The sequence below is a fragment of the Molothrus ater genome, chromosome Z (assembly GCF_012460135.2).
Source record: "Molothrus ater isolate BHLD 08-10-18 breed brown headed cowbird chromosome Z, BPBGC_Mater_1.1, whole genome shotgun sequence".
NCBI classification, from domain to species: Eukaryota; Metazoa; Chordata; class Aves; order Passeriformes; family Icteridae; genus Molothrus; species Molothrus ater.
In genome coordinates this window covers 36,771,349-36,799,108 of record NC_050511.2, presented here as the reverse complement: position 1 = coordinate 36,799,108, position 27,760 = coordinate 36,771,349, and the positions used below count along the sequence as shown (strand labels likewise).

The 27,760-nt window shown below is 38.6% G+C and overlaps 1 protein-coding gene across 4 annotated transcripts; it reads left to right on the top strand.

The window, feature by feature from the left end:
• The first annotated feature begins 757 nt into the window (after window positions 1–757).
• Window positions 758–26,871, top strand: UBQLN1 (ubiquilin 1). 4 transcript variants are annotated; one of them, XM_036403211.2, is made up of 11 exons: window positions 759–1,182; window positions 13,169–13,320; window positions 16,652–16,767; window positions 18,156–18,418; window positions 19,113–19,271; window positions 19,868–20,111; window positions 20,588–20,730; window positions 21,667–21,750; window positions 24,170–24,285; window positions 24,600–24,768; window positions 25,559–26,871. In XM_036403211.2, the coding sequence occupies exons 1-11, from the start codon at window positions 1,009–1,011 to the stop codon at window positions 25,709–25,711; spliced, it is 1,773 nt and encodes a 590-aa protein (XP_036259104.1). In that variant the 5' UTR covers window positions 759–1,008; the 3' UTR covers window positions 25,712–26,871. The 4 variants fall into 4 exon arrangements, with proteins under 4 accessions (XP_036259106.1, XP_036259105.1, XP_036259104.1 ...); XM_036403210.2 differs by having other exon boundaries at window positions 25,556–26,871; XM_036403213.2 differs by lacking the exon at window positions 21,667–21,750 and having other exon boundaries at window positions 758–1,182.
• Window positions 26,872–27,760: the final 889 nt, after the last annotated feature.

The following is a 27,760-nucleotide window of genomic DNA, read 5'->3' as shown; positions in this document are numbered from 1 at the left end:
GACCTTCTGCACGGACATCTGCCGTCCGTCCCTCTGCCAAGGCAGGGGCAGCTGGAGGAGGTGACACAGGAGCGTGTCTAGACAGGTTTTGAATGCCTCAAGAGAGGGAGAACCCATGACCTTCCTGGGCAGCCTGCTCCAGCGCTCTGCCACCCTAAATGTAAAGTTCTTTCCCATGCTGAGGTGGAATTTCCTGTGTTTGAGTTTATGGCCATTGCTCATCCAGTCACTGGGCACCACTGAAGAATCTGGCACCATCCTCTTGGCATCCACCTTTGGGATATTTACATGTGTTGATGAATCCTCTCTCAGGCTTCTCCAGACTAAACAAGCCCAGTTGCTGCAGTCTCTCCTCATACGAGAGATGTTTCAAACCCCAAATTATCTTTGTGACTCTCTGCTGGACCCTCTCCAGTAGCTCTTGGTCTCTCTTGTACTAAGGAGCCCAGAACTGGACACGGCACCCCAGACGTGCCTCACAGAGTGAGGTCCGTGGAGGCTGGCAATGGCCAAAGGGCAGGGATGGGAGAGCTCAAAGCTAGAAGGGCGGCGGAAAGGCTCCGCTCCGGTCACGCGGCCCTGGCCGAGTCCCCACCGCCACACTCAGCCCTCGGCGGCGCGCGCGGAATCGGCCGCGCGCACGGGCGGTGCCCCTTTCTAGTACCTTCCCCGTTGCGCTGCGTCATCACGGCGCGCGGCAGCCAGGCCGAGCCGTTTCCGGTGTCGCGGGCGCGGCGCGAGCGCTCGGCTCGAGCCGCCGGGAGCTGCCGGGAGCCGGCAGCCAGGCCCCCTGCCCTGCCCTGCCCGGCCCGGTCCGGCCCGGCCCAGCCCAGCCCTGCCCTGCCCTGCTCCACGCCCTGCCCTGCCCTGCCCTGCCCTGCCCTGCCGTGCCGTGCCCTGCCTTGCCTTGCCTTGCCTTGCCTTGCCTTGCCTTGCCTTGCCTTGCCCTGCCCTGCCCTGCCCTGCCCTGCCTTGCCCTGCCCTGCCCCGGCCCGGCCTCACACGGCAATGTCGGACAGAGCGGAGGGGCCCGCGGGGGGCCCCTCTGGCTCCCCCGGCTCCCCTGGCTCCCCCACCCGCGACTCCGCCGGTGTCTCCGAGCCGCGGATCATCAAAGTTACGGTGAAGACTCCCAAGGAGAAGGAGGAGTTCGCCGTTTCCGAGACCAGCAGCATCCGGCAGGTGAGGGGCGGCCGAGCAGGCTGAGGGGGCCGCGTTGGGGCCGGGGCCGAGCGGAGCGCCGCCCGGCAGGGGAGCGCCGGCCCGCGGCTCCCGCCTCCGGCAGCGCGGGGCGAGGGCCCTGCCCGGTGACAAAGCAGCTTTTGCTCGCCCGGGTCGCACTGGGCCCTGTTGGGCGAGCACCAGCACCGATCCCGGCCCAGGAGAGGACTGGTGCCATCGGAGGCTAGCGGGGGTAGTGGAGAAATGTGCCACCTCGTACTCTCCTCACCGACTTCTCTGTTGCGCTGCAGAGCGCCGGCTCGGAAGGTGAATGTAGCTCATTCGTGAAGTCACTGAGTCATAGAATCGTTTGGGTTGGAAGGAGACATCAAAAATCTTCCAGCTCCCCTGTCGTAGGCAGGGACACCTTCAGCTAGACCAGGTTGCTCAAGGCCTCATTTAACCTGGCTTGGAAAACTTCCAGGGATGGGCCATCCACAGCTTCTCTGGGCAGCCTGTTCCAGTGCCTCACCGCCCCCACAGCAAAGAATTTTTTCGTAATTGCTAATCTAAACCCACTCTCTTTCACTTTGAAGCTATTGCCCCTTGTCCTGTCAGCACACGTTCTTGCAAACAGTCTTGCCTCATCTTTCCTGTAAGTTCCCTTCAGGTACTGGAAGGCCACAATTAGGTCACCCCAAAGCCTTCTCTTCTCTCATTTTCTAGCTGTGAGTTGTCCTGTTGAGCTGACTGGTTTTGGTGGTAGTTGTCTCACTGGCAGGCTAACATGACTGTAGAAAACATATGCAGTCACTTGTATCTCTCTGTTTCCAGTGTTTATTTTGATCTAACACTGTCTTTAGAAACGGTGAGTCAGCCTTCAACTTTGGGAAGTTGTAGCCTTGAACTGTGCGTGTAAAATCTGCTGTCTCCTGTACTTTGATGTGCTAGTTACGGATATGGTACTTAGCATGGATGGCATGGTTATGTCAGATAACCAAGGTATTAGGGATTTTGTGCCTCCCTGTGAAAGTCTGTGCCACAGCTGCCTCTGTCTCGAGCTAGTGACACCTGCTGATTCATCTGCACTGTTTCCTGCAAGTCTTCTAGTTTTGTAGACGGTTTGCTGCACAAGTATTGGCTAAAATTTCATTTATTTAAATTAGAAAGCAACAAATCATAGAAAAGGTGCTATCAAAATGTAAAAATGCAGAGTGTCCTGCTTATAAAGCACGTAGACATCGCTAGATTCAGAACTGCTTTCATTTTCCATAGGATTTCCCAGTTTTCTCCTTGAAATGGCTCTAAATGTGGCAGTTTTGTGCTATTCCACATTTTTTGTGTGTTACTGGTATTGCAGACCTCATCAAAAAAAAGATTACAGGTCTGAAAGCACCACTAATGTCTAGATACAGAACTTGGCATCATTCTTTAAGTGTGAGCTGAAGGACACTGTCTGGTTTATAGAAGACATACAAAAGATGAAGTAAAGGCTCTGAAACTTCAAATGTAGTGCTAGCACTTCAACTAGACTGTCAGACTTTCGTTTCACCTAGCTGCTGTGAATAGAGAAAATGCTAATATTTTTTTCAGGTTTTTTTTGTCCTTAAGTTTAATCTACATTCAGTTTGGTTTTTTGGGGTTTTTTTGTTTGGTTGTTTTTGTTTTTCCTTTTGTACATCAGTGTTTGGGCTAGAAGTGTCCCAGACCTGAGTTTCATTGTGGTTTTCTCCAGCTGCCAATGTATTGAAGCTGCTTTCTTGTCTTCTCTAGTCTTTTGGCAGCTGCAGTGTTGTGTGCTGTGAGCTACTCTCTCTGCAAGCTTAATCTAGGCATTTCTCCCAAAAGTAAAATGTCTGTGTTTGCTTTTTAATGTTGTCCACTGCTTTCCCAGCAATCTCAGTCTGAAAGGGGTGCTTTTCATTTCTCTGTTCTCCATAGATTTGTGAGCAGCATCAATGCAGTTTTTGTAAAAGTCTTTGCCGTTTTGGGGCTTTTGTTTTGTTAGGATATTTCAAAAGACAGATTCATAAACTGAATCTAACCTGAGGATTGTGTTTGTCCTGTAAAGCAGTCAGCCATTAGTTGAGTCCTTTGGAAATAATAAACAGATTTGCTCTGGCTGTGAATTTTGTAGTACATTTGACTTTTTAACAGGTTTTTTTCATATTTGAATACTGGTGAAGCTGCCACGTTTTCAAATAAACAGTTGTCATAAACTGAAATGGTTGTACAACCTATCAAGAGCATGAATTTTTACTGAAAGCAAAGGGAAGTTTAGGGAATTAACAGAGGACACTACTTCAGATGTCTTTGTTGTCTACAGAGATGTCTTTGTTGTCTATATCTTAAACTGTGAGTGTTGTCTCTCTTGGAACTGTTGTTAAAATATTAGATCTGCAGTTATAACTTGATTCTTGTGAAGTAAGATTGCCCTGCTGGGTTGACCATTGGATTGAAGTCCCAGGCAGTGTAACAGCACTAAAAATGCACTGTCCCTGTAGTGTGACTAATATGAGCTTTTTCTCTTTAACTGCAAAAGTGAGCTGTTGATAATAATAAGCATCAACAGTAGATGCAATGTTTCTAGAACCAGTCTTGAAAATAGGTTAATCTCAAATACCAGGCAAGTTACACATCTGTTCAAATGCATCTGTGATCAGCAAGGGTTTTGTACAGTTGAGATAGGTGGGCCAGTAACTTGTCAGCTGAAAAAAAAAAAACCAAAAAAAAAAACCCAGCAAGAGAAACTCCCTCAGTATATTTCTATAGCTAACATTAGAACTTAAAGAATTGAGTTGTTTATTTCTTTATGGTCGTTTCAGAATACTGCTAGAACATGAACCTAGATTTTCTAGGAAAATATTTTGTGTCATCAGGGCCAAATTTAAGGGTAAAAAAAATTAAATTTTCTGTTGCCCCATTAATGTAAGCCATGTCCTGCACTTTTCTGTCAAAATTTTTTCCTGTATTAGAATACTTCAGTAGAATAGATTTGTTACTGTGATCCTGTGTTGTGCAGCTAGAACAGTGAGTATGCAGGTTGGCATGGAAAACAAACTGAGTACAAAGCTACTCTGGGAGATCAGTTGATGTAAATTGCTGTCTATCTGTCTTTTCTTTGAAAATTATTTGATTGTGCTTAGCACAGTTTGGCTCAGTACTAGGAGAAGGACCAAATATTTGCATTCTTGACTGGGTATGATACTGATCTTTCTCAGAGCAGAGGCTTAATGAATGCACGATGGGTGAAAGATTAATACCTATAAATATGTTGACTAGCTGACCCTGACAGTGCTGATACTCCAGCTCACTAAGACGGTTTGTCTCTTGTCTTGTGCTTTCTTCCTTCAGTTTATTTTCTGAGTTCGTGGCAATACAGTCTTTGCAATTTCTTGCTTAGCAGATTTGTCTTAATGTGTTTGGTAAAGCCTCTATACAGAGAAAAAGCGTACTCATTTTAGGAACGACTCAAGTCTTAGTGGATGACTTGAGTTGTTTGAGTATTGAGATGTTGGCACCAGTTACATGGAAAACCAGTTTTTTTACCTTCATCATTTAGAATAAGGGAATTTTAGAAGAGTTAAAGCTTGCTGATGCTTCTTGATGCTGTTTTAGTGCCCTGTGTTGAGATTTGCAGTATTTGTGAGTTTATTATAACTGGTCCAGAATTACTGTCTATGCGTGTGTAGCACACTGAAAGATACTGAGTTGTCCATTCTGTGAGCATTCCAACTCTGAGACAGAGTAACATGTCTAACTGTGTGTTATTAACTTGTGGGCCAGCAAGTGGATACAGTAATCTGTGCTAATAATTTCAGAAGCATAAAGTTCTTGCAGAGAATGATTGCCAGTCCTTTGATTATACGAAAATTTCAGAGCAATGCCATCAGGAAGAGTTAGTGAAATTGAGTTTAGCTCCACAGAAAACAGATTAGATCCTTTTGCAGGATTAGGGTTTTTCCCCCCCTTTTTGTTTAGCTTCAACCTTTAAATACAGTATCTCTTCAGTGTGGAATACAGTTTTCAGTAACAGCATATTTAACAGTTTCTAGTGTGTTTTCTAAATAGGTGAACACAAATGTGCTTTCTGCACTAGACTAAACTACAGATAAAAATCCCTGAGTTACTTAATTTTAAGTGTACATGTATCCATTGTGTTGAGACTACTGATTTTTGTCAAGTGGAGAGCTTCTAAATTTTTGATTGAAATTACAGTACTGTTTATGGTTGAAACTTTAAATCCATAAATCCAGGATTTCATTTATGTGCCTGGATCTCACGATCCCAAACTGGTAGTGTTCTGCTTTATAAAGATCACACAGGTGTAAATGTTAAATTGTTAAAGCTTTGAATAGTTTGGTAGTGGAGCATCTTTCCTGGTTTGCATATGCTTTTAGTATTTTATGTAATGTTTTCCCTTTTAAGAAACTGTACTTTATAGGAACAATTCTTTTAACATGATCCAATTCTGTTTCACTGTTTTTCTGTAATCCAGGGATTACTGAATGCTACAAACCAAATAGGTTGAAACTATATAATGGAATCCAGTCTGTTCTTTGTTTTCAGGGTTGTGATTCAGGTTTCTGTTCTTTCTCAGGTGTCTCAAGGCACTTGAATACACTAAGCATTTAGTGTTAGATTTTCCATCGTCTGGTGTCTCAGTGCATTGTAACACATCTGTGTGATTTATTATGGAGTCTGTCTCGTGATATATTCTCATTATACTTATTTCTTAACCTGTTTTTTTTTCCCTCATTTTGTGATATCAAAATTCTTTTAGAGCAATGGTAGGTGATTATTTTATGGAGTGACCTTCCAAAGTAAAAGTATGTTGACTTTTGTTGGCTTAGTTAGATGTAACTCAGAGGTATCAGTGGCCATAGTGCTCAACAGGTGTTTTCTGATAAATGACTGGCAAACAGAATAAAATAAGAAAACCTATTTAAATAGTAGTTGAAGTGTCTTTTGTGTAGATACCTCTCTGCATAATACTAAGACATTTATATTTTAAATTATTTTTAAGAAATGTTATCTGTGTCAGATGCATTTGTCCTGTGAGTTTGTTTTGCTAAAATCCTTCACCCTCAGTCAGGGGTGTCACACAGTTTTAAAAAATTGCCATGTGTACAGTTCAAAATTGCCAACAGCATAGAAAACCTTAATGAATAATTAGCTGTGGTAAAAGTGTCATGTAAAGATTTTAAAAACCAATCAATATTTCAATAAGTGACTATAAACCTTGTCTCTGTTAAAAGGGTCATTGTCTGGGAGTAAAGTTAGGGTAAAATCTTAAGAATTTGGAAGATATGGTTACATGGTGTTCTGGTTTTGACTGGAATAGAGTTCATCTTCTTAGTAGTTGATACGGTGCTTTGTTTTGTATTAAGTGCAAGAATAATCTTGGTAACACACTGATTTTGGCTCTTCCTAAACAGTGTTTTTTTCTAAAAAACAGTTGTTTTTTAGGAACGTTACTCCCTAACTCAGTGACCCCACTGATACTTCCCAAACCACGCTGCCTCTCTCTCTCTCTGCCACCTTTTCCTTTCCCTCTCCCCTCTGAGCCTGAGTGCTTTATTTGTTAAATAATGTTGAATGTTGTATAAATTAGTTGAGTTGTAGAATACAGCTGAGAGTTTTCAAGATGAAAATAACACTGAAAAGAGGAGTTGAAGCATTTTCTATTTTTACGCAGCACAAAAACCTCAATGAGTTAACTTGAATCTTAGTGTCCTGTAACTTACAAAGCTTTTTTCTCTTTTCACTCTTCTTAAGTTGTCAGTCAACCTAAGACATGCTGGAGAGGAGAGTTGGAAGCACAAAAAGTCAAGATCACAGGTCGAGATAAGAACAATTTCCTGGAAACAGCAATGAGATAAGAAAACAAATATTAACAGCAACAATACTAATGACAAAGGGTGCAAGAAAATCAGTGATTGATACGAAAAAACTCCCTTGATAACTGACAATACTGGACGTCTCCCTCCACCATGTTTTCTTGACCGGAAGGAACCCCTTTTCCCTGGAAGAAATTCCATATCCTGAGCTGCTGTCAATGACAAGAGGTGGTATAAAATAACCTCTGGGTCCAAGCCATGCCCCCTCCTGGCTTCTGCAAAAATTAACCTGTGGTGGTACCAGTTGTTGGTTTCTCTGGGTCTGGATTGAAGGCACTTGAGATGGTAGATCATGTTCAGACTCAAGTGTTTATTATTTCTTATCAGTGAAACAGTCTCACTACTGTGAGTTGGGCAGCTTTTCATTAGAAGGCACAAAATGGCTGGCAATCTCTTGTTACAAGGTCTTTTAAGACTAAACTATCCAATTAAGAACTGACACCTAGATTATTTTCCCTTTTAACCCAATAACTGATCCCAAAGAGCCCGCAATGCAGATGTTTCTGCTCAATTACAAAATGCCACCCAAACCCACAAAGAAGAAGGAAGAAGCATGAAGAAGAAACCCAGGATGACACCCTATGCCCTCCATCTGGCTTCCATCCACAACATACTAAAAATCCCAAAACCTAAATTTCTTACCAAGTGATACACCTACGCACGCTACTCTCTATTTCACACTTTTGTGGATTCTAGTCAATCTTGAAGTCTAGGAAACTTCCTGCATGAATGAGGGTCAAAGTCAGTGCTCCCCTGGGGGTCAGGGCACCCCAGAGCAGACAGAAATATTCCCGGTGCCCTGGGTTTCCACATAAACCCTTTCTTGGCCTGAGCCAGGACAGTGCTTATTTTCAGTTTGTGTTGCTTTGCCAGTGATCAGGTACTAACAAACAGGGAGAGAGTAGATTGCCAAGTGCTTTTAGGGGAGAAGCATTGCTTCTCCAACAAAGGCTTGGAGAATTGGTAGTGGCACGTTGAAGAATTCCTGAAGGGAATAGAAATGGCTAGAACTTTACACTACCATGTGCTGCTGCAGTTCGCCCTTTATGGGCTGCTAGCCTTTTAAGCTCATCAAGAATCTGACTTTGTGTTTTGAAATGTGGTTTTTCTGTGAGTTTGATTTGATTGCAGACATTTGAGGAAATAATTTTATTATGAAACTAGCATGGGTCATTGGCAAAGCTACCATAAGATAGTAACTCCATTAAGACATGAAGGACAGTACTCTTACATAGAAGTGTTATTTTGTGTGTTCTTTCTAGCTATGCTTTATCTGTTGTATTCCTGCTTGAAATGACAAATTCTTGTCTTCCTTCCTGTATAGTGTCCTAGAGTTGTGCAATGAAACCCTGTTTTTACTGACTCACTTTAAGTCAGTCATAAGACGTCCAGGTCATGATTCATCCCAAAAGGAAACCACAGCTATCAGCTGTGGCCATGAGTGTGTGTGGTTCCTTACTTCTTGGGTCAAGACGACCTGTAACCATTAATTCTGTTGTATAAAAGAAAGCTGTAGCTCATAAAAGTTTACTTCTGAGACTGCTCAGTGTGGGTGTAAAACAGACTGGAGTTGAGTCAATATGCTTAACTGTGCATGTAACTAACTGTTGTTAGGAAAGACAGTTGAAAGTTTAAATATTATGGGCATATTTTGAAACAGCAGTGCCAAACAAAGTAATGCTGTTTCAAAATCTTTCTTTGTAGTAGAACTATTTGAGAGACTGCTGAGAAAGAAAACTGCAGTTCAGCCTTCTATGCACAAACATTTGCTTCCATGGCCTCCTCTATTGTGTTCTAAAAGGAGTTTCCTGTGGGGGGAGTCAGCAACCTTACTTTTTTTTTACAGTCATCTAGATAAAATTGTAGCTTAATATTTTCAAAGTAGTTGAAGTTTTTAGGGACCTGTTTTCTGTTAAAAAAACAGATGTTCATTGGATGTTAATTGCCCAAGACGTCTTCCAGGTTGTTACTGTAATTTAATTTTTACATATGACTTACTAAGCTGAGGTTGAGAGAATTTGGGAAAGTATTTTTTAATTTATTTGTTTTCTTCCTTTTATTACTTTATCACAACACTTTGTTTTGTGAGTGGATAATAAGATCATTACAGTTAGTGGTTTTGATATCATAAAATGAGTCAACAGAAGCTTTTGAAACATTATATGGTTGTAATATGTCAAAGGAGAGTTTGAATGTTAATACTTTCACTTTACCTGGAATAACACTTTACCAGGTTCTTGCAAGGCCAGGTTGTCAGATGTTAATAGGTTAATGTTTAAATTATGGATCTGCTCTGCAAAGTGACAGTGCAAAACAATATCTGGTTTAGTCAGCTGTTCTACTTCATGTGCATTCAGATATTTGCTTTGTTTGGTGACAAAGTGTTTACTTTGTCAGGTACCAGTATGCATTTTGTTCAACACTAGACATTAGCATTTTATGGTGTCCATCTGTACCTTGAAAAAACTTGAGAGGCAATCAAGTTGAGCAGGTGTATGGAAAGTCCTAGATTGCTTAAGAGAGTTGGGTTTTTTTTCTGTGTGTCTTAACAGTGAAGAAAAAAAGGCAACTTTTGTTAATGGTGATTATTTTAAAGTTCTATGAAGATAAGGGTATTTGGCATGGAATTGAAAGTATGCACAAGAAGTGCTGGTGTGCTGCTAAAAAGCCAGTGAGTGTTCTCAACATGAAAAACTATACTGCTTTTGTATTTCAAAGCAAAAAAAAAATTTTTGTAAACAAGTTAACTTGAGGTCAAATGGCAATTTGGGCAAGGTCCTTCAACAACAGAAGCGTTGAATTTGTTCTAATTAATTTAAAATCTTCAAGTTGCCATGCTTTGAGGAGAATGTTACCTTGAATAAGCTCACTCAGGTTAAGAATGCTTTTTACTTTTCTCGCTAGGAAAACCAGGCCTCTGTCTAGACATTAGTCCAGTGTTTTAGTCTGATTCCCACTTGTTTCTCTCCACGTATTTTTGTAATAATCATGTAAAAAATTGACATGATTTTACATTATTTTTACTGTATTCAGTTACTAGAGGAGTACAGTGAACTAGTTTCCATGAATACACTAAGTTTCAAGTATGTTGAAACATTATTTTCATAACTTTGAGTTCTTTTCTATGCCCAGATATGACTGAATACCTTTGTAGTATTATTGCAATGAAGTAAAACTTGCATTTAGAACAATAAATCAAATGAGCTGACATTGTTGGTTGAATTGTTACATGATAATTAAAAGGATGAGTCACTGCATTAGGAGAATTGGATAGAAATGTTCATCATTTCCAGCCAGTGAAGCTGAACTCCTTCGGCTTTTGGTTTCCCCAGTGGATGAAGTATTTTAACTGTAATTTACAGATACTGTTACTTAGTTATGTTGTGCAAACTGAAGACCTAAACAATACCAAAAAATTATTTTTTTAGAACTGCCTGAATTTCCATCATCATAATCTGTCATGGTTTAAACCCAGCCAGCAATTATCATGCAACTGCTTCTTCACTTTCTTCCTGCCTAGTGAAATGGGGAAGAGAATCAGAAAAAAAAGGAGTAAAACTCAGGGATTGATATAAGAACAGTTTAATATTTAAAATAACAACAGTAGTAAAAATAACAATCATCATAGTAATGAACAAGAGGGAGAGAGGAGTAAAACCCAAGAGAAACAAATGATGCACAGTACAGTGGCTCAGCACCCACTGTCTGATGCCCATCCTGTTCCTTTCACTGGCAAATCCTTCAGCCCCACTATCCAAGTTGGTGAGAGCAGGGGCTGGGAGAATGAAGAACCATCCCCTGTAGAAGATCAGGTTCAAGACCCTTGTGATCTGATGAGATACATGCATGGGCCCTGAGGGAACTGGGCAAGAAAGTAGCTAAGCCGCTAGCCATCATATTTGAAAAGTTGTAGCAGTTCTCCGTGGAAATTCCCACAGACTGGAAAAGGTGAAACAGAATATCCATATATTTTTGGGAAGGGAAATTGGGAAGACTCAGGGAACTACAGGCTGGTCAGTCTTACCTCAGTGCCTGGCAGGATCGTGGAATGGAACCTCCTGGAAATTATGCTAAGGAACATGGAAGGTAAGGAGAAGATTGGTGACAGTCCACACAGTTTCACTAAGGACAAATGTGATGGTTGCCTTTGATGGTGTTGCAGTGGTGACAGATGAAGGAAAAGTGAGTGCTATCATCTACCTGCACATATGTAGAGTGTTTGGCACTGTGCCACGTTACTTGGCTCTAAACTGGAGACCCATGTTTTTGACAAATGGACTACTCAGTGAATAATGAATTTAAAGGGTTGTGGTGAATGCCTCATTGTCCAAGTGGAGACCAGTGATGAGGGGTGTCCTTAGGGATTGGTACAGAGGCAAGCACTGTTTAACATCTTTGTCAGTAACACAGACATTGGGATTGAGTGCACCCCAACAATGTGTGCCAATCAGTGTGGGATGAATGAGGTGCTGGAGGAAAGGGAAACCAATCCTTGCCAGGCTTCAGAGGTGGGTTCATGTAAACCTCATAAAGTTCAACAAGGCCGATTGCAAGGTCCTACACTTGGTTTGGGGCAATCCCAAATACAAATACAGGCAGGATGGATTGGGAGCAGCCCTGAGGAGAAGGACCTGGGGGTGCTGGTGGATAAGAGGCTGGACATGACCCAGCAATGTGTTCTCACAGCCCAGAAAGTTGCTTGTATCCCAGGGTGCATCCAAAGCAGCATGGCCAGCAGGGTAAGCGAGGAGGATTCTGCCCCTCTGCTCTGTTCTGCTGAGACTCCACCTGGAGTGCTGCATCCAGCTCTGAGGACCCTGGCAGAGGAAGACATGGAACTATTGGAGTGAGCTGGGAGGAGGCCACCAAGATGATCAGAGGGCTGGAGTCCATGTCCTGTCAACACAGGTTGAGACACTTTTGTTCATCATGGAGAAGAGAAGCTCCAGGGAGACGTTAGAACTGCCTTTCAGTGGCCAAAAGGGACTTACATGAAAGATGGTAAGGGGCTTTTTATGAGGGCACGGAGTGATAATATGAGCGTAATCACTTTACCCTCTTTAATATTAAGAAGAAATACTACTGTGAAGACACTGGTACAGGTTGCCCAGAGAAGGTGGGAATGCCCCATTGCAGGAAGCGTTCCAAGCCAGACTGGACTTTGAGTAACCTGGTCTAGGGAAAGGCGTCCCTGCCCTTGGCAGAGGAGTTGGAACTAGATGATCTTTACATTCCTTTTCAACAATGTTTTTAGGACTCTGTCTTCCAAGTGTGTAGAGGATTTTCTTCCTCTGCCTCAGGAAAAAAGAAAAAATAAAGTGTATGAAGCTAATCTATTATTTAAGGTGTTTTTGACAGTTAACGCTTAGTAAGTAGTCTCTTTTGTAAAAGGTCTTGTATGGTAATGATTTCTCAATGATGAATGAAAAATGTGTTTATTCACTGTGACCTGGGCTGTAACTTCATTTTCTGTAGCTGTGTCATGCGTTAAATGAGAAAGCAGAGCCACCTAAAGTATAACTTTTGTCTGTGTGGAAAGGAATGCTAGTTTTGACACATGGAAAGAAGGCAGCAAAAATACATCTAAGGAGAGAGTATACTCAGTTCAAGCAAAAGTCTAGACAGATTTATCCTCTTTATGGCATTGTGTCATCAATTCTTCAGCAATGGATGGCTTCAATGGTATGCACATTTGTATATGTGTACTTGCTAGTATGTAATTATAGGCATACTTTACCATGTATATACGTATGGGTGTGTTTAAGTACTGTATATACTAGTATGTATTTACATCATGGATGCATGCTTGATTGAAGTCACAGTAGTCTTCAAGAGAAATTAGCTTCTCATTGTCACGACTTATGGAACTAATGATCTAGAAATTCTTCAGATTTCCTTTTCTGAATGACAAAGAAATATTTTCCCATCTTCCTATGGACAGAAAGAAATTCAGGAACCAAAAGTAGTTCTAGTTTGTGAAATAGAGAATATGCAGACAAGTGAGGTAATATAGCAAATGTAAAAACCAGCTTGTTCTTAAATTATTTTTAAAAATTGAAGTTCACTATTTAATTATATAAATGTATAATACTAATTTTTTTGTTTAGTTCAAGGAAGAAATCTCTAAGCGTTTCAAGTCCCACACTGATCAGCTTGTGTTGATATTTGCTGGAAAAATTTTAAAAGATCAAGATACTTTGACTCAGCATGGAATTCATGATGGACTCACTGTTCACCTGGTTATCAAAACACAGAACAGGTAATCTTAATAACAAGTGGTCTTCTGTTTACCTCTAGAGAAGTTAAAGTGCTCTGCATTTCTGTTGGGCAAAACTAGATAGGACTAAATCACCTTAGTCAGCTCCTTAGTTTCAGCCGCTGCAGGACAACAGTGAGGTTATGAAATTACACTGTTTTTTAAAATTTATCTCATATTTTATTTTGATTTATGTTTTTAAATACATTCGTTTTACTTTTTCTTTAGGTTGTTTTTTTGGGTTTTTTTTGGTTGGTTGGTTTTTGTTATATAGCTTTTTTTTTTTGTTCCAGCTGTGTGAAGTGCCCAAAAATCTTTCCAAAAAGCAGAGCAATAGATCCCTCAAAAGCAGTTTGATATTAGTCAATAACATGTTCATTCTTCTAGAGTGAAAGTGCTTTTGCTTCTGTTCTACTTAGGTCTTTTCTGTTTATGGTGAGGATCCCCTCTGATGTGAAAATGTCTTTATGTTGAAGGAAAGAGCATGAAGTGTAGGAGAGAACAGAAGTAGGCTTTCCCTTTCAAGGCCTTACCAAGACACAAGGCTGGCTACTAACATTAGCATTAAATACAAATTCTTGTTGAAATTAGTATCATTACCATTAAATGTAGGTACTTTTTGAAATTGATACCTTCAGTTCTATATTCATGCCCTGGAAGGATTATGTTCCCTGTCCTGGAGTCAAAATACATGTTTGTGCTCTCAGAGGTCTCCCTTTCCTGCCCTTTGCCTCCTCCACCTGAAATTTAGACTGATACAAGCCATGCCAGTTCTGAATACGGAATTAGGCAGTACTGCAGTTCTGTTCCTTTTGCATCTGAGTGAGTGTTCTGCTGTTGCTATTTTTTTTTTGTTGCTTTTTTGCCTCCAGTCTTAAGTGTGACAGAGAGGCACCATGAGTACTACTAGAAGGATGCTTTTGACTTGCACAGTCTTCAGAGGGTTTATAGTTTGGACCTACTGTAGCTATACATACTGAAATACCCCTGCCAGCCTCTTGGACTTTCTTGCACTTTGTCTCTGAGCAGAGGAACCCTCAGGAATGCAAATGTCAAACCTGTGGCTTTTGGGGAATTTTCAGTGTTCCTGCATCTGTCTTATCAGCATTGCACTCCATGTCTTCACTCATGCTGGCTTTTGTTTGAATCATTTTGGAAGGCTGTATTTCTACTATCTGCAGAATGTTTTAATCATTGGGAAAATGAAGTATGAGCTAAGAACTACAGATCCTTTGCATGTACATGTGCTGTGTTCAAATGATGCATTGAAGTTTTCACCTACTAGCTTTACTTGAATAAACTAAAAACATGGTAAAACCTGCTGGAGAGAATGTAAATCAGCATTGTCCTGAAATATCTCAGTTGTATTCTTGCTAAAATATCTATATTTTATGCTTGTCTTGAAAGACAAGATTTAGACCCTGCCGGTGTGGCCTGGAACATGCTGATTTTTGGCCGTGAGTATCGAGATTGATTTGTTCCCAGCTACTTTGGTACACTCTGCCATTTACTTTTCTGTTGACTCTTGCTGTTACTGTTGCTGCTGTGTATCTGAAAAAGTAAAAGTTATTTTCCAAAACTGGATCTGAAACTGATCTTTTCCCTTGTAAACTATGTTATTAGATTTGTAATTTCAAAATGGTAATCTTCATATATCCCAGCCACATGCTTGTTAAAAAAAAGATTACTTTTTCTACTGTGCTACATTTTCTAGACTGCTACAGACTTTCAGTGCACTCTTGTAACCTATCTTCTACAGTGTCAGAGTAGCAGTGAGTGATTAGCAATGGGCAGTGAAGATAAACAGAATTTCTGAATAGAGTTCTAGGTCAACAGGTGTCATTTGTTCGCAAGTGCTGGGAGGAAACATAATGGCAAAATGGGTGTAAAAGGCGATGTGCCCTTGACAGGAATATTGCTGAAAGACTGAAGCTCAAAGGCTTGAAACTCACATGAACCATTATCTTCAAGAATATGCCCTAATTTGCACTGGAGCACTATTGTACTTCAGCTTTCAGTGTCACCTACTTTTCTGTCACACTTTTGACAACCTTTCATGTCTATTACATGAAGCAGCATAGTTGTTTCTCAAAATAGTTTCTCAGTTGAAAATACAAATAGGATTTGATGCTTGTTGTTTTTCTTTTGCTTATGGAGGAAAGATGTGTATGTTTTCTAGATGAAAGAAAACTCAATATCTCTAGCAGGAGAATCACAATCAGTATACAGTCTACCATCTTTCCCATTCAAGTTACAGCTGCTTGGCCAGTTATAGTCATCTTGTGTTCAAAGTTTGCAGTTGCTGATAATTAAGTTAAAGAACTATTAGAAACCTCAGGAGAATCTATGCTTTTAAAGCATCTTTCTGGGTTTTTTTTTTTGTATGGTTGGGGTTTTTTTTCTGATGTTTGCTTGAGTGGAGCAATTGCAGAGTTATGTTATAGGAGAAAGGTCCTCCAAGGTGAACTGAAGTATGGAGACTAGTGTACTGCCAAATTCTCAAATCTTTTTGTGATGTCTGAATTCATAGTTTTAAAAAGTATTTTATTCTGTAGTACTGCAAATATAGGCATTTATTGATTGTTGAACTACAGTGGAGAATTGATTTGGATTTCAAAGCAGTATCTTTTCTTTAGAACAGAGAGGTCAGGTTAACTTTATTCAAGCTCAATTCCTTGATCTCTTTTACTGCATGGCAGCATTTATCTTTCTGCCTGCAGCAGAAGAGTGTGATGAATACACAGCCTGGGCAGGCTTTAGTGCCTGTGCTAAATTATGCTGGCTTTAGTGTCATGTGATTTCATTATCAGCTTTTTTTTTGACGTCTTAAAGGTTTGAGAGTTTTGAGATTTGTCTTCTAATAAAATGTGACATTAACTGAATTTCACATTCAATAAAGGATCCTATTAGAGATGTGGCATGAAATAAATTCCGCATTAAATTTGTCAGGCTTTATTTCTTGAAGGTGTGGGCATGTTATCAGTAGTATGTGAGTATAGTGAAATAAGACATGGATCCTTAAAGCAAGGTAACGACAGAGAAAACAATTAATTGGCAAGCGTCATGGGGTAGGATGAGAAGGTGGTAATGGCTGCAGTGATACCTATCTGTTTTTTCACTATTTAAAACTACTGTTCTGAAAAACTCATGAAATAACAGGTGTCTGAGAAGGATTTATTACAGGAAGCCATGTGGGGATAACTGGGGTTATCCCCGGGTTATGACCAAGAATCAAAATGTAATTTAAGATTCTGAAGTATAATGCTTTAGCTACAAATGGCACTACTTAAAATAACTTGTTACACTCTATAAAGTTTTAAAATTGCTTTTTTAGATCACAAGACCACCCAACTCAACAGGCAAACACGTCTGGGAGTTCTGCTACCACATCAACATCAAGCAGTAGCACCTCAACACCAGCGTCAACAAATAGTAATCCCTTTGGCTTGGGTAAGAATATTTGTTAGGTGGAATGGTGGGTATCTTCTCTTGAATTCCACTAATTGTGCCCAAAGCTTTATCCCAATGTAGACAAAACTTGAAAAACAAAACCCAAACAAACACATCAGCCAAAAAATTAATTACAGTTATATATTGAATTGGCTGTAGAAGGTTTCTGATCAGTAAGTTACCAGAGGAGAGTTGTTTCATTAGTTTTATAGAGAATCATGAAATAGTTTGGGTTGGAAGGGATACCTGTTAAGGTCATCTATTCCAACCTCTGTGCAATTAGCTGGGACATCTTTAAACAGATTAAGTTGCTCAGAGCCCCATCCAACCTGACCTTGAATGTTTCCAGAGTTGGGGCATCCATCACCTCCCTGGATAAACTGTTCCAGTGTTTCACCACAAACTTCACTACAAGATTTGTACTGTTTCACCTTCAGTGGTAAGGTGCTACTGATGTTATATTTTGGCACTAAGGGTAATGAAATGCCTTCCAATGTCTTTGTTCTACTTAAAAGTGCATCTGAATTCCTGTTATCTGAATACAGATGAATCATAGAAGTTTGGACCTGTGACATGAAGCCAAGATCTGCAATAAAAGCAACAAAATTGCTGCTAATCTTACAATTAACTATTTCTCAGGTTTCAAGTCTGATAGTATTACAAGTCTTCACTTCTATGAATGAAGAGGCTGCAGTCTGTTGACTTAAAAATTATAATCTATTTCCATAGTTGTGGTGGGGTTTTGTTTCATTCTTTTTTGTCTTTTTTTTTTGCTTTTGGGAGTGGGGAAGAAGTAGAATTGGAAAAGCCAATTATAGTAAGCAGATGATTTCTTAGGTTTTAATCATTCTTTGGTCTGTTTAGTACCTTCTGAAACTTTTTATCTGGATTCAGCAAAGCACAAAAATTCAAAATGTAATTTGCTCTTGGTGCGTTATTACCAGGAGGAACACAGATTTTACATTTAAGTAGAATTGGAAATATTATTCATATTGGGAGTTCACTCTTAGTTACAGTTTAAAACCAAGAGGAGACAGATAAATTATTATTACAAATGCAGTTGTTAAATGTTGCTGGAGGGACATGGACCTAAAGCCCCCAGACTCAAACATTTCTTGTATCTTGGCTTTGGAAAATGAGAAGAAAAGTTGTTAGAATTATAACAAATTTTATTTAGAAATAAAGTTTGTTGGATTTTTAGTTATGCGTCTTATTTTTTAAGGACGCATACCGTGAGTGAATAACTACTGAACAGCCTTGAAAAAGATGAGACTTTCCATTCATTTTTGTTATTTTGAAGTATGAGATATGTTCAAGTACTTTGTATTTAGAAAAAATCTGGATGTGATTGGAAGTATAGTCAGTCACATTTTTTCATCCTCTTGAAGGTGGCCTTGGAGGTTTGGCAGGCCTGAGTAGCCTGGGCTTAAATACTTCAAACTTCTCGGAGCTGCAAAGTCAGATGCAACGACAACTTATGTCCAACCCGGAAATGATGGTTCAGATAATGGAGAATCCATTTGTTCAGAGCATGCTTTCAAATCCTGACCTGATGAGGCAGTTAATTATGGCTAACCCTCAAATGCAGCAACTGATACAGAGAAATCCAGAAATCAGTCACATGCTGAATAATCCAGATATAATGAGACAGGTATGTAGAAAGATCTGTTGGTTCATGACTTGTGATTCTGCTGTTACGTAAACAACAGAGCCAGAATTGGACATACTTATGGAGTTTGTGAACATTCTTTAAGTATTTAGTCTTACTCGAAATCCATAAAAGGTTGCCATAGACAACCAGTGTCTACATTTCTTGTTGTTAATGTCCAAAATAGACTGATATTTCAGAAAATCTGCAGCATAGTTTTTGAAAGTCACTGAATACATGTCTTCTGAGGCTAGAACTGGATGTGGCTGTCTGCCCTTGAAACCTGTTGTCTAGCCAGGAATTTTACCATAAGTTGTAATTCTCAAAAATTCTGCATATTTTCATTGTGTCTCACTGTGGGTACTTCTAAATGCTTTTTAAATTAGAAGATAGATAAGATATGTTGTGTGGCAAAACCCAAAGAGATTAATAGATGCTTTTGAAATTCTATGTATTTATTTTAAATTTCATATTATAGGTTGCCTGCTGTAGTGATGTTAGAAATAGTTAGAATTAGGGTAGAATGCTAGCTAAATACTGAATTGTGTTGATTCACACTGTGCTGACAGGTTGATTCAGTTCTAATCATACTTTTAAACTGGGTTAGACAGGGATAACTGAGATATTACCAAATGCTGACGTTTTCACTTTAGAATGGATTTCTTATTAATACAGATTAAACGTTCCACTTCTCTAGACACTAGAACTTGCTAGAAACCCTGCAATGATGCAGGAAATGATGCGAAACCAGGATCGAGCTTTGAGCAACCTTGAAAGTATACCAGGGGGATACAATGCCTTGCGGCGTATGTACACAGACATCCAGGAGCCAATACTGAATGCAGCACAGGAACAGGTGAGAAAAGATTACAAATGACACAGAAAGGAAATACTTAATATTTAATAAAATAATTTAAGTAATTAAAATTTCCAGATGTTTGTTTGACAAAACAATTTTTGAAACTTGAAGTTGTAGTGTAGCCTTTTACTCTTGAAAGACCTTTAAAAATCGTGTTCTTCTGAGCCTGAAGAAATACAGCTATTACTTTGTGTGATTGAGAAGCTATTTTAAAGTTAATAGATTCATTTGTTACTTAATTTTTAATTCCTTTAATTCACTGCCTTAAGATTTGGAGGTCCAGTAAAATCCTTTTAAGGGTGTGTTTAGTAACTTTTAACTGAAGGTGAGAAGAATAAAAGATTTTAAAGTCAGAAATCAGTATGCAAGACACAGTTTTACTCTGATCAAAATACAATGCAGTAGCAACAATTTTTGAAATGTGATTTAATTTTTTGAGGGAGTCCTAGTGTCTCTCAGTGTTAGTGTATTTTCATAATATTTACATTTAATTACTGTAGACTGGTAAGTATAATTGATTAGAAGCCATAAACGTTTATTTTTATGTATGATTTATAAATTTGTAGATGATAAGTGTTTGCTTTCCTTTGTAGTTTGGAGGTAACCCATTTGCTTCTTTAGTAAGCAATGCATCAGCAGGAGGGGACAATCAGCCATCTCGTACAGAAAATAGAGATCCTCTGCCAAATCCGTGGGCTCCTCAGTCCAGCTCACAGACTTCGACAACAAATACTGGCACTACTGGTGAGAGCAGTGGCAGCAGTAATGACGAAAGTAGCACTTCAGGCACGACGGGACAGAGCTCAACTGGACCAAATTTGGGACCTGGGCTTGGAGGTGTGTTTGTTACTGCGACTGTATATATTTGTACATACTTGCAAACTTACTGAAATTATTCTTTCATTAGGCAGAGAGTTTTTGATTCAGTTTTTATTGCTATTTGCTTTTGTAGAACATTTTACTATTATTAAAGTCCTCTGAAGAAAAAATAAAAAAATAGGAAAAATAATCTAAGTGATAATAATACTTAAAATAACAAAGATAGTGATTCTGTGGATGAATTGTCGTATTTTTTCTGTTCTAAGGCAAATGAGAAAACAGGTAATAATGTGAATAGTTGATGGGAGTGTGTGTTGGGTACATCTGTCTTAACTTCTACGGTAGATGTGTCTGTGTAACTGGAACAGCGCTGAGGTAAGTTTCAGGGTCTTAAACTCATGAAAACCAAGTGGTTATATTCTGGGTTTAGATAGTCTACTTTCTCTGATGATAATCTGAATGCTTACCAACGCACCCTTTACCTTTTCTTTAAGCTGGTATGTTCAATACACCAGGAATGCAGAGCTTATTACAGCAGATAACAGAAAACCCACAACTTATGCAGAATATGTTGTCTGCACCCTACATGAGAAGCATGATGCAATCGTTAAGCCAGAATCCCGATCTTGCAGTACAGGTAAATTGCATTTAGTATAGTAATATATTCTGTGTATTAAAGTAAAAAAAGACAAAATCCAAAAGCTCAAAAATTGCCTGTGGCAAATGGGCCAATTTTAAGTGTTAATTCCTAAGTAATTACTGAAATTATTAGCTGCTTGCTTTCAACAATTTGTTGCCTTGAGTTTCTTCAATTTGTAGTTGGATATCATGCCTGATATGCTTCAGAAATCATTATGGGGTTGTGTATGTTTTGCACAGCCCTTAACTTGTGATCCAGCATTAGAAACAGACAAAAAAAGTGCTTTCATTATGAATTAAGGTAGAGCTAATGGTAAATAAATACCCCCTCTAGTCTGGGGGAAGTGAAGGGAGGGGACTTGGTGCCGTATCTAGATATTACTCTGTTTTTAACTTCTTATTTTTGACCTGTGCCTCACTGTAAAAGTAGAGATGCTGTTTTATGAATGGTGTTGTAGAAGTGCTTTGAATTTTTATTTAAAGTGGTAATATTGAAGCTCAGATTCTGAACTGACATTGAAAAAATATTGCCTCTTCTGAGTTAAATACTCATTGGAAATATCCTTGACTTCAGGTGATATTTACAGCAAAGCTATTACTTAGATTTGTAGTGGAGGCTGAACAGAAAAGTATTTTCTTGTAATACTTTGCAAGACTGCCTTATTTGTATCTGGAAATCCATTCACTTAAAAGAAAAAAAGAACCAATGAAGCAAAAGTAAACAAAAAACAAAAAAACCCCACAAAAACAAAAAAAAAAAAAAACCCACAACATACACCCCCAGAAAGTTTTGGCCAAAGGAGTAGATGATTATTATTCTGTGAGGTAATTTTCATAGACTATTACTTTTTTCTCCGTATTATCCGTAGTTGTTTTAAAACCTCCAGTGGTTTTTACTGCTTGATCTTTGAAGTTAAATATTTTTGTCCTATAGATGATGTTGAATAATCCTTTATTTGTTGGAAATCCTCAACTTCAGGAACAAATGAGACAACAACTTCCAACTTTTCTTCAGCAAGTAAGATGAGATACTAGCTCTTAATAAAGGTCTTCAAGTCAATGAGCAATATATTTGGTAAACTGGCGCCTGTCTTTGATTTGGCTAATAGCTAGATTCTGTAATATATTCTCATTAGCTTTAGATACTAAGTTAGATTGTCCCTTAATAATATTCTTGCTAATGTCTCCATCTCTTTCAAAAGTTAAACTTGTTGTCTGTGACTAGCATAACCACTAAGATTTGTTCTTGCTTCTTTGCTTAGAGGGAATAAATGCTCTTACTGCACACCAGCCAGAAAACACCTGTTTGTGACAAAATTTGTTTCAGAAATTAAAAAGAATAGTATTTTTCACAATACTAGTTAAAGTTTCAGTATGCTTTGCTCATGCCTCTTCAAACCTGCATTAAATATTTGGAAAAGAGGTCCTTGAGCATGTCTTGAAAGACCCAAGTCATTAGCTAATTAAAGAAGTGAGTTCTGAAGTCTTTCCTGGAAAGATTGCTCCACCATTGTCTTCCGCCCATACCAACATTGTGTTTGCAGCCCAGGTATCTGTTTAGTATTAGTTGCCACAGTGTGTAGTAGTACTTGTTTCCTAAATAGAAGCAAGCAAGATTTTTGTAGGAATTAAAAAGCTAATCCACTGCATGAGTTCTGTTATTAGGCAGTCCTTGCAAATCAGTGTAAATATGCATTGCCAAGATCTGGCTGCACACGGGAGGTTTTATGAGTAAAATAATGAGCACGTACATGAATTACAGTAGCATGTTCAGTGTTCAGAAGATAGTTTACATTGTTTGAACCACATGAATGGCTGTGGTATTTTGTATTGCCACTGCTTTGTAATGACTCAGTAGTAGCGGAGGAGCCAGTACATTTATGTTTTGAAATCTGTGAATAATTGGTAATTAATGAATGCACAGTAGGAATCATATCTGTTTCCTTTGTGTATCTCCTTCTGTTATTAGCACCTTGGAATTTATCTGCACAAATAGTTCTCTGTTGTATTCACTGTCTGAAGTTAGATGATTAACAGCATTAGAAGGTGAGGTGTGGAGAAATAGCTGGATATTCTCAGAATGTTGGTAATATTTCAACTTATGTTTTCTTGCTTATCTACCTATGTTTATATTATGGGATTGGGGGACAGAAACCATGGAATCTGCATAATGGAAGACATCTTTTGCAATTAAGGGCAATTGCCCAGCAGAATTAGGGAGAATGGCTGCTACTGGAATTAATAACATTAATAGAGATGAGATCCAGGTCACCTAAGTGCTCTAAGAGTAGTTGGGCCAGCATTTATGTAAGACAGCTTCAAATATCAGACTGTAAGTCAAGATTTAAATATTTTCATAAAGTAGTTGCAGCAGCTTTATTTGGAGACCCCAAAATGTTTATCTCTTTAAATCTGAGTAATCTTTTCCATATACTATTCATTGATTTGTTGACTTTTAGCTATCATGAAGATAAAAGTCCAAGAAATTAATGGAGAATATTAATTGCTCTTCTGAAGTCTATTTAGGCACTCAGATCAGAGTTCTTCATGTCCTGTGCTGCAGTTCTGCTCTGCAGTAGGGGAAGTTTCACCTTAATCTGTGATTTCCACATTAATCAAATGTGGTTTTTCAGCAAAAGTAACCTGGTCTAGTTGCCAGGGGAAAGCTGCCCAGATTAGTAAGCCTATCTGCTCTTTGGTCTGATTACCAAAACCATATTATTTGTAACTGAAACATTGCTTTTCGTGTACCTGTTGCATCTCTCTGCAAAGGTGAGCATAAGCCACTAGTTTTGTGTCTAAAATAATTAGGTTTTTGGATGTTTAATTTCAGAAATGAAAAGGATTTGCCTTCTAAATTATTTGATTATGTGAAAGCCTATTTGTAATTGAAGTCACAGTAAACAGAGAACCCTTGAATATTATACATTTGCTTGTTGGTATATTTTCCAGTATATTTGTTCACATTTCAGGCTGTAAGAGCAATACAGATAAGATGTACAAATAGTCACAACCAAATAGCTCTGATCTGAAGTCAGCTAGGAAAAAGGAACTTACTACTTTTTCTTAGGTATTTTCTGGTCAAGTTTCATCATATTCAGCATTGTTGCTTACCAGTAGTATGATATAGGAGACTAATTCTAAAATAATGTACTAACACAGTCTTGTAGCCTTTGAAAGATTGAAATCTGTAATGAAAAATACTTCTCCTTGTATAATTCTTGTTCAAGAGGCTTTTTCTACATCTAGAGAGTTCATTCATCACCTTCTATGGAAGTTTTCTCACAGAAGAAAAATAACTGAAGGATTTCCTGTAATATTCAACTACAAAATCAAAAGCCAAGTTCTGAAATTATGTCAGATTCTATGAGACATCTAGTGATAAAAATTATCTTGAAACATCTGCATTTACTGAAGAGTTTCTCTCCTTCTCTTAGATGCAGAATCCTGACACGTTATCAGCTATGTCAAACCCCAGAGCAATGCAGGCTCTGCTACAGATTCAGCAGGGCTTGCAGACATTAGCAACAGAAGCACCGGGGCTTATACCAGGGTAAGAATTGATCTTACAAATTTGGACAGGAAGTCTTCCCTTGTTTTGGTTACTCTTCTTAGATTTAGAGATTTATACAGTCTTTATTAAAGATTCATCCTCTTGCCTTTTTTAGTTTAACCATATTATTTTTAGAACCTGTCATATTTGTCTGCTGTGCAATTCTAAACAGTGATAACTCTAGGCTTTTTCTCAGTACTTTACTCAAATTGTTATCCTCTGTTTCACAGAATTTGTACCTACTAATTACTGAGAAGAGACAAACTAGTGTTTATTATTCAAGTGGTGTATTTCTTTTCCTGTAATTTATACAGGTTTAATCCTGGTTTGGGTGGAGGGGGAAGCAGTGGAACTCCTACACCATCCACTGTACCTAGTTCTGTTTCCACTGAAAATACAAGTCCAGCTTCAGGAACTGCTGAACCTGGTCACCAACAGTTTGTCCACCAGATGTTGCAGGCACTTGCTGGTGCAAATGCTCAGGTAATGTACATCATTATATTTAGATATTTTTGCTTTTATTCTTAATTGTAAAACACTGGAAAGAAGACAGGTAGTTGAGGGGAGAGCCCACTGGATGCTTCTGGTCAAAGGTCAGTAGAAGAGGCTTAAAAGTGCTATTGCAGCTGTGCAAGTAAATACTGAAAAAATACATCCTCTGTCCTGATGAAAAACATGCCTCTGAAGGTCATATCATTAAGACAATGCAGGATTTTGCCATGATGTTGTGTAATCAGGATCTTCCTATAAAGCACAGCTAAGAGTTTGCCTTAGACTCAAGCTTTCTAACCATCAGGATTTTGGTAATTTTAGTCAACAGATACTTGAGAGCGTTACAAAAGTGATGATCTTTACGTTGAAGAAAAATAAAGCCTGTGATGTTCAAGATTGCTGACAACAACATAATCTTTGCTGTTCCACATTGCTAGGTTGAGCTCTGTTTTGTTTTAAAAAACCAGCTATATGCATATCTTTAAGAAACAGTTCATGGACATACATGCACCCAATTTAATGTGACTCCTCCACTATTAGTCAGTTTTTCCTGGAGTTCAGGAATGGTATGTAAGTGTAGATAATTTGATGTTGCTGACTTGTTAAAAAAAAATTTCTTTAGTTGCTAATTGAATTTATCTGAATATATTTTTTGGAATTTGAAAAAGGTGTAGTCAAAAATTAGAAAATACAGAGTAGTGCAGAACCCAGCTGTGTTTAAATTGTGTATTTTGCTAAATATGTATGATGCTTTTATAGCTTGAAATTTTGTTCTTAGCAGTTACAAAATCCAGAAGTTCGATTTCAGCAACAACTGGAACAGCTGAGCGCAATGGGCTTTCTGAACCGTGAAGCAAATTTACAAGCACTAATAGCAACAGGAGGAGACATCAATGCAGCTATTGAAAGGCTGCTTGGTTCTCAGCCTTCATAGCAGTGTTTCTTTTAACTTGAAAAATGTAATTTATTTTTGATAACACCTCTTTAATCTTTCAGATTGCTTTATTTCATTCTGACTCTTGGGATTGTCTTGTTATAACTAAAACCAATCTGATGCATTTGAAGGTGGAGTGCAGTAGTTTTCTTCAGACTTTGGGAATCAATGCATTTTCACTTTTGAGTGTGTCAGTTCTTTTGTTCAGCATTATTTGTGATTTTTTGGAAACAGTATCAGCTTTCACAGTTGGATGAACAAGTTTTGTCTGACCTACAAATGGCCAATTTATTTACTACTTAAACAGTATCCTTCAATAGTAATTTATGTAGATTACACATTAAAAAGGAAACAAATTATTGAAGCTGTGGGTACCAATACTGCTTATTGTGATTTTAGCATGTTTTATTCTCTTGACTAGCAAAATGCTGGAAGATTTATACCACTTGAGTAATCTACCATCTTTTACTTTAATTTGTCTAAGGTATAAACACAATATATACAAGAGAGACAGCTCATTTCTAGAGATGTACACAATACAATAGAGTGAAATTGTAAGCAATGAAAAAAAACAAAAAAACCCCCAAAGCAACAAGAAAAAAACCACAAAAAAACCACAAAAAAACAAACAAGCAAAAAAAAAAAAAAAAAAAAAAAAAAAAACCAAAAAAGAAAAACCCACAAAAAACTCAAAAAAAAAACCAACAAAAAAAAAATATCATAGGACTTGAATTTGGTGTAGAACTGCCCAGGATCTTTGGTAACTATCTGAGAAAAAATGCTTAAGCAACTTCAGTTAAAATATGCTAGAATTACTGTTCTGGTTGTCTCTTTACATTTAACTGTACAGAAACTTGCATTATAACATTATTTCAATATTCACAGATTTAACTGTAAATTACTTTTGTCATTGTCCAAATTAAAGAGCCACAGCCTTGTGCGCTGGAATTGCTTCTATGGCTATTTGGCTTGTTCCACTGAGATTTTTACATGTATTCTGATTTATAATTGGAGAAATTACTTCTATTCATGGTCATGTGATACTCTAATTACTTTTAACCACCAAGTAAAAAAATACTGTATATCTTTTGAGTTTCTATTGGTAGTTACTTCTCTTGTGCACAGGTAATAAATGAATTAAAAAATCTTTAAGCATCTTGTTTCAGTGTGTTTGCAATTGTTCATTACCTAAAAATCAAGATGACAGTCCATCTTAAAAGCTTTTGAGTGAACTCAAGTTCTGGCAATACTTACCATTTCTGCACTAAAACTGGTTAACAACTCCTGCAGTGTGAGGTGGACAGAGGAGAATAAGAGATGGATGATGTTGAAGACTTTTAGCTTAGATGAAGTAGGGATTGCAGGACAAAAGTTGAAATGAATCTTGTTTTTATTGCTCTTTTGTGTCAGTTTAATGGACTTGTGCGTCTTCAGGTTCCTTCGATGTTCTCAAACCTGATTTTCTGCAGAGTGCAGTTCTTCATTTTCCCAATCCCTGTTTTCACCTTCTGTGACTTGGGCAGTGTGGCTGGAGCACTTGCTGGTGAAGACTGAGGTAAAAAATTCGAGTACCTCAGCTTATGTCCTACATAACCAGGTTTTCCAAAACCCTCCTGAAAGGACCCCATGTTCCCTAATCTTTTACGCTAATGTACCTAAAGATTTTTGTTACTCTTGATGTTCTTGACCAGATTTACTTCTGTCAATGCTTTAGCCTTCCTAACCATCTCCCTGCTTTTACCTTCTGGAATTTGGGCAGTGTGGCTGGAGTATTTGCCAGTGAAGAGAACAGGCTGGGTATCAGACAGTGAATGCTGAGCCACTGTATGGTGCATCTTTTGTTTCTCTTGGGTTTTACTCCTCTCTGTCTGTCTCATTATAATAATAACAACAACAGCAATAATTTCATCTCCCTGGCTGTTTGGACAGTTTCTCTGTATTACTCCCAAGCTACCTTTCCCTCTTCCCATGCTCTGTAAGCATGTACCTGTTTGTGTTTTAAATTTGTTCAGGGGCTCCTTGTTCATCCATACAGGCCTCCTGACATTC